This window comes from Leucoraja erinacea, chromosome 21 (assembly GCF_028641065.1).
Source record: "Leucoraja erinacea ecotype New England chromosome 21, Leri_hhj_1, whole genome shotgun sequence".
In the NCBI taxonomy this organism is placed as follows: domain Eukaryota; kingdom Metazoa; phylum Chordata; class Chondrichthyes; order Rajiformes; family Rajidae; genus Leucoraja; species Leucoraja erinaceus.
This window is the reverse complement of record NC_073397.1, coordinates 19,182,633-19,194,330: the sequence shown is the minus strand read 5'-3', so window position 1 is coordinate 19,194,330 and position 11,698 is coordinate 19,182,633. Positions and strand designations below refer to the sequence as shown.

Here is an 11,698-nt window from a genome sequence, read left to right as displayed (position 1 = left end):
AACTCCACACTGACAGCATCAGAGGTCAGGTGGAAACAGCACTACTAGTGCCGTGGGGGAACAGCTCTATTACCTGCTTGTTTTGCAGCATAATAATTCACTCTACGTATCCATCATGAATCTTCGGGGTTAGCTCTCAATGTTCAGAGTGGAACAGTGGGATAAGGTCCCAGAGCTACCATGCAGACATTCCTGTATAAAGCAGCAGTTTCTATATCCCAATATAAATATTATGGATCAAATTCACTTGGACTTCTGTGTCTTGCTCTCTACCCACCAATAAAGGTAATGAGTTACTAACGTTTCAGCGACAAAATTGTTTTCCTGTCTGAAGAATGCTCCCGACCCAAAGCCTATCCATCTCCGGAGATGCTGCCTGGCCCACGGAGTTACTCCAAACGTATATGTCTTTTTTTGTAAAACAGCATCTGCGTTTGGACATTACTTTTAGGCTTTAGAGTTACAGTACTGAAACAGGCCTTTCGGCCCACTGAGTCTGGGCTGGCCAGTGACTACCCTGTGGACTAGTACTATCCTACACATTAGTGACAGTTTGCAATTTACAGAAGCCAATACCCATAAACCTGTACATCTTTGGGATACGGGAGGAAACCGGAGCACCCGGAGAAAACCCTTGTTCCTATACATTTGTTTTGCTCCTGAGAATCCGGGATACACTTTGCTCGGAGAGCAAAAAAATGGAATGGATAGACTCTCAACCAAATTACCAGAGGGTGCAGTACTAATAACAGGGACTTCCCCATCATTCTAATACTTTAATTACAAATCACGTTGCTATATATCTCCTGATTGGAAAAAATATTATACTGCTTAAATTAAAACATTTATACACAGTAGTTGTTTGTTCTTTGCCACAGCACACATTCCATTTTCCACATTCTCCACCGGACATATCAACAAACCCACAAATTGATCCTCCTCCCCCCCCGGGGCCCCACACATCCTTGAAAAAGTTACTTTTATAACAATCAAACAGGTTCGCTTATTAATAAACAGACAACTCGCAAACGTTTGGTAGACCAGTTCAAAACTTTACTTATTATCGGCCGATGGAAGTGGCAGGGAGAACTCCTTCAAGTGAGCAATACAGACACTTCACTGTCCTCATTCCACTTATCCAAACAGCAGAATTACATCGTATTATATAGTGGGTTTTTTTTGTCACCGTAGCACGTTCCACAAACATTAGTCATGGTCAGAGATACAGAGAATAAAGATTACTACAGGATGCGTCACATCAAAGGCATCTTGTCATATGGTACAAAGACTTTACATATCAAAGGCATCGGACATTTGGTACAAGATATCTTACATATTAAAGGCAAAGTCAATGGTAGACAAATTTTATAGTCATTCATTATCTCAATACACAGCAACCTGAGGCAAGCCTAGACTTGCCTTTCTGTATAAATCTACTGGAGAAAAGCCTGACTAAATATAAGCTGTAAGCTTTTCTTATATGTTCTTATATTTTTAACATAATTCAGCTATATCATCCTCGCTGACCTGTATTCCAGTACAGCAACAGCGTGAAGGCTCTGCTGCCCAATAATCAAAAAAACAAGAATTATTTTTTCAGTTATGACCTTATGTCTTATTAGTACTTTCCATCCTTCTTGCTTTTATTTAAAGACCACAGGGCAAAATAACATAAAAATAGCAGGGCCAAGCATCGGGCCTCTCATCTGCCATCCAATAAGACCACAGCTAATCTATTACCTTAGCCTCACTTTCCAGCACTAACCCATGTCCCTGGAGACCTTTAATATCTTTACTTGATTTAGACTTTAGAGATACAGTGTGGAAACAGACCCTTCGGACCACCGAGTCCACGTTGACCAGTGACCACCCCGTACACTAGTACTATCCTACACACTAAGGACAATATATAGAAGCCAATTATCTTATAAACGTGCGTGTCTTTGGTGTGTAGGTGGAAACCAGAGCACCCAGAGAAAACCCACCCACTCACAGGGGGAACGTACAAACTCTGAACAGACTGCACCCGAGTCCCTGGCGCTGTAAGGCAGCAACTCAACCGCTGTGCCACAATGCTGCCCACAAAACCCATCTTAAAACCCATTCTCCAGGTGGACTGGATTGTAATGGAGAGAGAGGACTGCTCTCCGTGTAATATAGGAGCGACTCTCCTCTCACCAATGAATCTGAATAACAAAAATTACAATAGAAATCCAATTATACATAGCACAATTAGAACTTGGAAACAAATAAAACAGAATCTAAAATTAAGAAATCTATCTCTTTTAATGCCAATAGTCAATAATCCGTCGTTTAAACCTACTATAGATAAATCATTTACACAATGGGAAAGAATAGGAATCAAAACGCTCGGAGACTTGTATGAATTCGGAAAATTATTATCATTTCAACAATTACAACTGAAATATAATTTGAGAAATAATCAATATTTTAAATATCTTCAATTGTGTGACTATCTGAAAAAATACACAAAAGACTATCATAACATGCCTCCAGACTTACTGGACGAAGCAATGAAGACAAAGGCCGAATCAGCAAACTTAATATCATACTTATACAACACTATTTTAAATATAGAAATACCTAAAACTGATGGTATTACAAGAGACTGGGAACAAGAACTAGCTATAAAAATTTCAAAAGAGAGCTGGGATAAACACTTATATATGTGCATAAATGCGTGATCAACATACAACATACTCTAATTCAATTCAAAACATTACATAGACTATATTATTCAAAAACAAAAATAAAGAAACTTTCCCTAACGTCTCACCCACTTGTGATAAATGTCAGTCTTAAGAAGCTACCATAGAGCACTCTTTTGTTTTTTGTATAAAAATCCAAAAATTCTGGAACAAAATATTTGAAATCTTCACAAAACTATTTAAAATAAAACTCATACCAAAAGCAGAATGGATTATTTTGGAATAACGGAAGGTAGCCCTGAACTAAACGTGTTTCAAAAGAATTTACTTAATTACGGGCTAATAATGGGAAAAAAGCATACTCAAATTCTGGAAAAACGCTCCTATACCAACAATAAAAATGTGGATTTCAAACATGTTCAAAACATTACATCGGGAAGAGATGAGACTCCTCCTAGCAGGCAAAGCAGACCACTTCCAAAAGACGTGGTCTGCATTTATGGACTTATTACAAGCATAAGGTGCAATAGTAATTTTAAAAATAAATGGTGACGGGGGGTGGAATATACGGTTGGTATATCCCTTTTTGCGGAGTTTTTTTAATTTTATAATAGAGCGATTGTTACTCTTTCTTTCTTTCTTTCTTTTCTAGGGTCTATTTCTTAACTTTCTTCTCTAACTCCTTTTCTAATGGGCTTTCTTTTCCCAACACTTTCCTGCACCTTCACGACTCTTTCTCACTTTCCTTACTTCTTTTATTTCTATCTTTTATAAAGCTCAAAAAATGAAGGGGTACAACAAATGAAATGAGATATATGTGGTGTGTATTACTGTAACTTATTGTACTTCTAATAAAAATAAAATTGTAATTTTTTTTTTAAACCAAAAAAAAAACCCATTCTCTATCTAAGCCTAGCTAACTGCCTGCAAATCGCCACTTTGACATACTAAAGGTCACCAATTTTGCAAATAAAGAGATAATTGTCATTTTATATCTCCTACCATAGATCTTCCCTTCAGTTGTTTTGTCCCTTCTCCTCTTTCCCTGCACCTCAAAACCTGCACCTCTAACATCACTGAAGTTTAGTCAAGCAAAATAACAAACTGCTGGAGGAACACAGTGGGTCAGATAGCATCTGTGGAAGAAAATGGACAGGCGACATTTTGGGTCGGGATACTGTTTCAGTCTCTGTCGACTCCCTTCCACAGATGCTGTTGGACCTGCTGTGTTTGGTTTTTTTGCTCAAGATTCCAGCATCCGCAAGAAATTGCATCTCCACTGATATTTTTTAATCTTTTCAGATATCCAGTATTTGCAGAAATTTGCTTTTGAATTAATGGGGAAGGTTTGCAAGAAACAGATAGTTACAAATATCTCATCACATAAAGTTACTACGCCAACAAGGCATGAAACAATACTACCTTGTGTTCCTTACAATTAACAATATGGAACGATACACTTCCTTATCGTTAGCTGTGTCCCTCAGCTGGTGACATTCGGTCTCACCGCTATTAGTTCCAACCATACCAGAATCCGGAGCATTAAGATTCTCTGCTGACAAACCAAGCAAGGCTGAGCGGGTGCCACACCATCAGAGGTACAGTTGTTTTGACATGATTTTAAGCCGAGTCCCAGTCCGCATCTCTGGTTGAATGTAAAAATCCAATGATACTGTTTTAATGGAGAGCAAGATCCCTCTTCCTGCGTTCTGGACAATATTTATCCTTCATATTATGTCAGTGCACAGCTGGTTTAATCCCGATTCTGGTGTTGGCCATGTGACGTTTGCAAGTTTTCCCTGTGCCCAAGTGGGCTTCCCACGTGTGCTCTGGTATATAATCTGTTGGGGAGTTGATGGGAATGTGGGGAGAAAAATATAGGATTAGTCTAAAATGAATGCAAGAAAGGCACGGACTCGGTTGAGGAAAGCGCCTGTTTTTGTACTGTTTCTCTACGATTTAATCTATCATCTGTAGTGCCCACAATGTCAGATGGCACAGATGGACTGAATAGAAGTCCGAGGAGTAAACTGAGGCTTTTGGAAACTCTTATATAAACTGAATGCAGCTTCTCAGCTGGTCTTTGCTGAAATCTTTCCCTGCCTGCAGATATCGAAAATTCTTCCCAGCTGGTGGCTAATAAACTCACCCAGATGTAGGTATCATACGTCGGTATTGAGCTCCGGAGGACATGAGTCAGATGCTTTGTCGGAGACTTTCATTGCGTGTGCACTGTTATAGGGTAAATGTGAAGAAACAAGGCTGCCTGGTTCACCTGTCAGGTTTGATATTTCTTGGCTTCTATAGCTATAAGATGTGTAGTTGAAACCAAGACAACAGGCAAGATGTGGCTACAATCTCATGAAATTAGCCCAAGGACGAGGGTTGATGTTGACATTTCTACTCACTAAACCCCTTACACTTGATGCTCAAAGTCTATCTTCAGATCTGCTATTGCAAAAAGGTGGCAGCCTTAACATGGGCTGAAAGCCCTAAATGCCTCAAACCAAATGTGGCTTAAGCATATAACTGCTGGTGCAGTCAGCCCACTCCTGGCATACTCCTCCAAAAATATGTGGGAGTGCTGGTCAAAGCAGTCAAATCCTCCCGAGATGCTTCACAGCCTGGTTTGGCGATAGTTCTGCCCAAGGCAGCAAGAAATTGCAAAGAGTTGTGGACACAGCCCAGTCCATCGCATAAACCAACGTCACCCCACCATTGACTTCATCTACACTTCACACTGCAGGTTCTTCAATGCTGTTATCAGTCTATTGAATGGACCTCTCAGAAGTGAAGGATGTATTCTTGAAAATAAGGCTTGTATTATTCTGAGTTAAAAACATCTGCTGGAGGAAGTCAGCGGGACAGGCAGCATTTGTGTATAAAAATGGACAGACAACGTTTTAGGTCAGGACCCTTCTTCAGATTGATGGAGTGGAGGGAAGTCAGCTGGTAAAAAAAAAGGTGAGGAAAAGGGGTAGGGGCAGGAACAGGAAAATGATAGGTGGATCTGGAGAAGGAGGGGTTGATTGACCAAAGAGCCATGTGAGAGAGGCAGGAGTGGAGATAGTGGCCGAGTATGGAGGTGCTAAGTAGAGAGGGAGCAGATGGTGGAATCTAATAAGAATGGAAGTGAGTGAAATGTGGAACCAGAGGGAGGGATAATGGGTAGGAGGAATTGTGGGGAGGGACGGGGACGTTGCCGGGTTTTTGTCCCCCTGTGTCTGCTGCCCGGAGCCGCGGCCCCACTCCACCTGGCCCCATATGTGGGCGCTGCCGACCCACAGCCCCTTACAGTGCGGCGCCGAGGGGGAGACGGGGCAGAGGGTGGCCGTGGCCGGACAGCGCTGACCCCAGGGGGAGAGTGGGGGCTGTCGCGAGGGATCCGCTCCTTCGGCCGCTTATACCTTCGTGCTCGGTTTCAGAGCAAAGATACTAGAGCATTTGGTTCAGAGCGCTGTCACCCTCCACAATTATTTACAGTGCAAAAATTAACCATTTCAGTGGTTTTTAACAGGTAGGAAAGTACGCGTTTTGTGAATTACTAATGTATGCAGGAGGCTGCCATGTCTTCCAGAAGGATTGAGCTGCTCCATGCGTCACGCCCTTTGACCCGATGGTCTTACGTGCAACCCCCATACACCAAGGTACAGTGAAAAGCTTATTTGTTGCATGCTATCCTGTTAGTGGAAATACTATACATGATTACAATCAGGCCGTCCACCGTGATCAGAAACAGGATAAGAGAACAACGTTTAGTGCAGGATAAAATTCTGAAAAGTTCAATTAAAGATAGTCCGAGGATCTCCAATGAGGTTAAAAGTCATCTTAACATTTGAACAGCATTTGGACGTGACATGTGACAATAAAACAGTCTTGACTCTCCTGACCTGCGGCGCTGCAGATCTGTCGCTGCCTGTGTGCGCGGTTTTGGCGCCTTTGAGAGGGGGGGCGGGTTTAAAACGTGATTTTCTCTAGGGTATTCAAATCGAGGTTGTTCAGCCTGCCTAGTTGCTGACGAAAAATCGCTGTGACATTAGTTCACTGCAGCTATTTTTAAACTAAATTGGTTTATTTCATTGTTATAGTAAGTTAAAAATCATCCTCTAAACCCGCGACCACCGCGGGACGGATCTCATGTAGGCGACAACGCAAGGTAGGTTGTTTATTTTTACATTAAAAAGCGCTTCTTAAGATCCCTTTATACAAAATTTTATGCTGCGAGTAGCTAATTTGGGGACCCATTCAATCTTGCAGTATTTTTCTGGGCATATGGGGTACAAACCAGCGCGTTCCACAAAATCACACTTGCAAGCTGATTTAAATGGCCATTAATTTACAGCAATTAAACACTAAATCCCTTCCATTTGGCCTATAAATTAATGAAAATGAGATTTAAAAATCATGTTTTATTGTGAATTCTTGTGTGAATGTTATTTGGACACTTAGGCTATTTAAAAATATTAATCTTTTCTTAAGAAATGGATAGATGTTTAGATCTAGTAATTGAAGTTTGGAATTAGCTACAATTGGGTAACTAACTAATTATATGTTTTAATTTCAGGTCATCCAAGTAAGATTGTTTAATATTTGTTTCAGATTGCTTCAATCTATAATAACTGAACATTTTTTTCAGTTCTCTTAATTTTTAATAAAGCTATGGCCATTTCACTGTCCTCGATCATAGCTTTTGTGTTAAGTCAATGGAAAATCAATAGGGAACAAGATGCTAATTTCCGAGTATGAAAATGGCCATAACTTTTTTAATACTGAAGATATGAAAGTGAATTAGGTGTCAAATTAAACTTATTTTTGTGCTTTATCTGATGGGATAAATTGCAGGCTTGATTTTTAAAATCTCAAAATTTTGTAACATTGCTACTGTGAGCTGCATTAGGCTGGACAGTCTTTTTTGCACGGACAAGATGGGCCGAACAACCGCGTTCCCAGGCGGACATTTATCAACGAATAACCATTTTTATCCCAGCCATTGATAGCAAAGTCACAAATGGAATTAAAAAAATCAATGAGAAATGTCACCGTCCGCAGCCTCCCGGCGACAACGGCCGAGGACGAGGGCTGGTGCGCGCTCCCGCCGCCGGCCCAGGGCACGAGCCCGGCACGGACGCGCGTTCGACGCTATGGCGGGCCTGGAGCTGCTCTACCACTCGGTGTCCCGCGACCTGGTCTCTCCTCAGGACGCGCTGGTCTGTTTCGTGCACTGGGAGCTCGTCAGGGCCGGCTTCAAGTGCCTGGGGACCGGGGACCAGGTGAGGGGAGAGGCGGAGGCCGAGGCTTGGCGGCGGGTCTAGGCCCCGGGCCGCCGTTACCTGGGAGATGGGAGGCGAGAGGGGAAGCGAAAGCGAAAGTTCGGCCTGTCTGCCCGGGGCTGCGCTGGCGTCCTCCCTCTCCCTGCCCCTCAGCTGTAACCGGACCCTCTCCCCCTCCTTACCCCCGACAGGTGTGTGGCCCTCACCTGGGCCGAACAGGTGCATCAACCCCGTCCCCCTAGGCACATAACTGCCCGAGGGAGTCAGGTGGTCTGTGTGTCAAGGGAGTTTCATTGTCAATTGGCCTCTGGGTTAAGGAGGGTCTCCTCCCCCAAGCCTTAGGGGGTCTTCAAACTGCCTTTGGGGATCAGAAGTGTGTCGGAAGGAACTGCAGATGCTGCCTTACACAAAAAATAGACAGAAAATGCTGGAGTAACTCAATGGGTCAGGCAGCATCTTTGGAGAAGCTGGGGTCACGGGATCAGAAGCTGGGGTCACGGGATCAGAATGTTTGCCCCAGACTGAGGGTCTGCACCTTTGGTATTCTCAACCAAGGTGAGCATTGATCCCAGGTTGGTGTTGAATAGCAGCCCCTGGATCATAGAGCTGCTTGGTGCAGTGGGAACTTAGCTCTGAGAGTAAGGATTCAGTGGGGTCCAGTGGTCTCTGGATTGACGGGACTATGACACTGGCCCCAGGGGTCTTCAAGCTGCTTTGGGGATCACAAAGTCTGCCATTGGTATTCTCATCCTTCCTCGGTAGATGTTAAACCACTCCCTCTTCTCTCCTTTCCCATCAAGCAAGAGGTACAAAACTTTGAAAACGCATGCCTCCAGATTCAGGAATAGTTCCTTCCCACTCCAGAGAGGTGCACACCAGGTCAATGCCCAACAAGGTGGGTTTAATGCCTATCTAGGGAGGTGCCCTGGGTATTGCCAAGCTGCCTTGGTATTGGCAATCTTCCCTGCTGGCGTTATCAGCAAATTCCATCCCATCATTTTATGTCTTAATAAATATTCTGAACAGTTGCATTCCCAGCACAAATTCTTGCTGAACACCAATGATCACACCCTCTCAATTTTCTTTATTTCTGCCTCTGATCGCTGATCCAATTTCCCAGCCAAGTCAATAACCTGCTGTCCAATCTTCAAGCTGCAATTCCAGCTGTCTTTTTTATGAAGTGCTTTTCTATCAAATACCAAGCTTAAGAGGTGCTTCTTAAGAGGACTTTATTGTGGAGCAACAAATGCAATTTTCATATCTAATCTAATATTTCCCAAGTCAAAATAATTTTGGAAGTTTATGGTTAAAGCATCTGCAATGTATTCACCAACTTCCTTTAAATAACACCTGTTGAGACAGTCCCCTGAAACATTGGTTTACTTTCAAAGTGTGTCCAAAACTTTCTATCAGATATGACTTTCCTTTTTAAATCCATTTTACACATTACAATCTGCATCTGCTGATGGAGGAGGGAATAAATGTTTTAACGGAATACCAATGAAGATGGCTGTTTTTTCCCTGGATGTTGTCAGACTTCTTGAGTGTTGTTGACTTTGCATTCATCAGGCAAATGGACAATATACCATCATGCTTGTGACTTTTGCTTCATAGATTAAGGAAAGTCCTTAGACCTTTCAGCCCACTGAGTCCATATTGGCCATCGATCACTGGTTCCACTAGTTCTATTATCCCAACCTTCTCATCCATTTTTTACTTCCCATTTACAAAGGCCGATTACCCTACAAACCTGCACATCTTTGCAATGTTCTGTTATTCCACTTTCTCATCCACTGAAATCTGAAGTGCAAACAACAGTGCATTGGTTACATATCACTTTTTAGCCTACATCTCAAAATCTGCTGAGGAGTTGTGATTGGAATTAACATTGCACACCCATCAGTAAACATCCTCAGTGTGACCTTGGGGAGGAAGTAAGGTCATTGATGTAGAACTACAAACATGTCATGGTTGCACTAAGGACTTTAGGCTGTCTTGTTTTTGCACTATACAGTATTTATTTTTATGTGTACTTAACTTTTTTTTATTTCTTTATTATATTGTCTATTGAGTACCATGTTCATAAACCTGTTATGATGTTGCAATAAAGAATTTCATTGTTCGGTTTTGGTGATATGACAATAAAACGCTCTTGACTTGCTAAAGATGGTTGAGTCTAGGACATTGCCCTGAGGAACTCCTGTAGTGATGTAGGAGAACTGTGCTGATTTACGTTCAATATCAAATCATTGCTATAGGGTCTGCAAAATTCTAATGTTTGATAAAACTATGTCAAGCCAACTCGCAACACTCCATGGTGTCACAGCGGAAACACTGACCATTTATCCTAATTAATCTATTCCATTCCTTTACTACTTGTCATACCTGCCCATGCACCATTTTGTTTATTTCGCCATCTTAAATATATGTTCATGTCATTGGAGCAGAATTAGGCCATTTGGCCCATCAAGTCTAGTCCTCCATTCAACCATGGCTGATCTATCTTTCCTTCTCAACCCCATTCTCCTGCCTTCTCCTATAATATTTGACACCATTACTAATCAAGAATCTGTCAATCTCTTCTTTAAAAACCCCCAATGACTTGGCCTCCACAGCAGTCTTAATGGGAGAATGTTTTGCAGTAGGATGTGGATGACTTGACAACATTACGTGTGGCACTCCTCTGCAGGGCTCGTCTGATGAGAAGAAGAAGGAGCTGTTGCCAAATGGCTGGAATGCCAATCATGAGCTGTACACGTTGCGTTATCGTTCAGACAACGATCAGAAAGAAATTCTGCTGAAGGCAATCACTGTAGATGCCAGTGTGATCATTAATGTTATGGTATGTATATAATTAATCCAGTAACTGATTGAAATCTTATTTCACAACATGCGAATAACTTAGCAGGGTGATCAGGGTGGTAGAGCTGTTGTCACACAGTGCCAAAGACACGGGTTCACTCCTGACTAAGGATTCTCCCTCCGACTGTGGGTTTTCTCTGGGTGCTCCGGTTTCCTCCCACACTCCAAAGGTTTACAGGTTTATAGGTTAATTGGCTTCTGTAAATTGTCCCAAATGTGTAGGAGGTGCTCGTGTATGGGGTGAACACTGGTCGGCATGGACCCAGTGGGCCGAAGAAGCAGAGTTAGATTTTGTCTGAAATCCCTCCTATGTAACATTAATTTAGGTAACTAACCTACAAATACCCCCACCCTCCCCCCCCATTAGCTTCACCTTTCACACCTCTTCATTCCTTATCTCAGTAATTTTGTCTTTTCATCTCTGTCCACCATCTCTCGATCAATACACCCCTCACGTGTATTCACCTATCACTTGCCCGGCTTTGTCCTGTCCCCACCTGTCTTCTAGCTTTCTTCTGTTCTACACCAATCAGTCTGAAGAAGGGTCTCAATCAAAAATGTTGCCTATCCATGTTCTCTAGCGATGCTGCCTGACCCCCTGACTTACTCCAGCACATTATGTGTTTTTGGTGGTCCTGTGGCATGTTTTGCTATGTTAACGGCAATTACAGAAATCCAAGTTATTGTTGTGTCAGGTGCCCAATTTATGAAGAAAGAGATATGAGTTTTTCATCTTTCTGCTTGAGGTGGAATTTAAATTGCAGATATAAAATGATCAATCCAAACAACACTAAATTGGTATGGTAGTCAAGGTAGCCCAGAACAAATTCAAAGGATCAAATAAAAACATTTAGTATGGATGTCAGTAAATTCTTCACAGGAGGAGTGATGAATACT

At 42.2% G+C, this 11,698-nt stretch overlaps 1 protein-coding gene across 1 annotated transcript in view; it reads left to right on the top strand.

Annotated features, from left to right (window-relative positions):
* Positions 1–7,765: 7,765 nt before the first annotated feature.
* The window catches only part of psmf1 (proteasome inhibitor subunit 1), a 33,935-nt gene continuing 30,002 nt past the window's right edge, over positions 7,766–11,698 (top strand). Inside the window, exons 1-2 of the mRNA XM_055652307.1 lie at positions 7,766–7,939; positions 10,629–10,781. Coding sequence (XP_055508282.1) covers positions 7,811–7,939; positions 10,629–10,781 — 282 coding nt within the window. The 5' untranslated portion in view covers positions 7,766–7,810. The remainder of the gene's footprint in view (positions 7,940–10,628; positions 10,782–11,698) is intronic.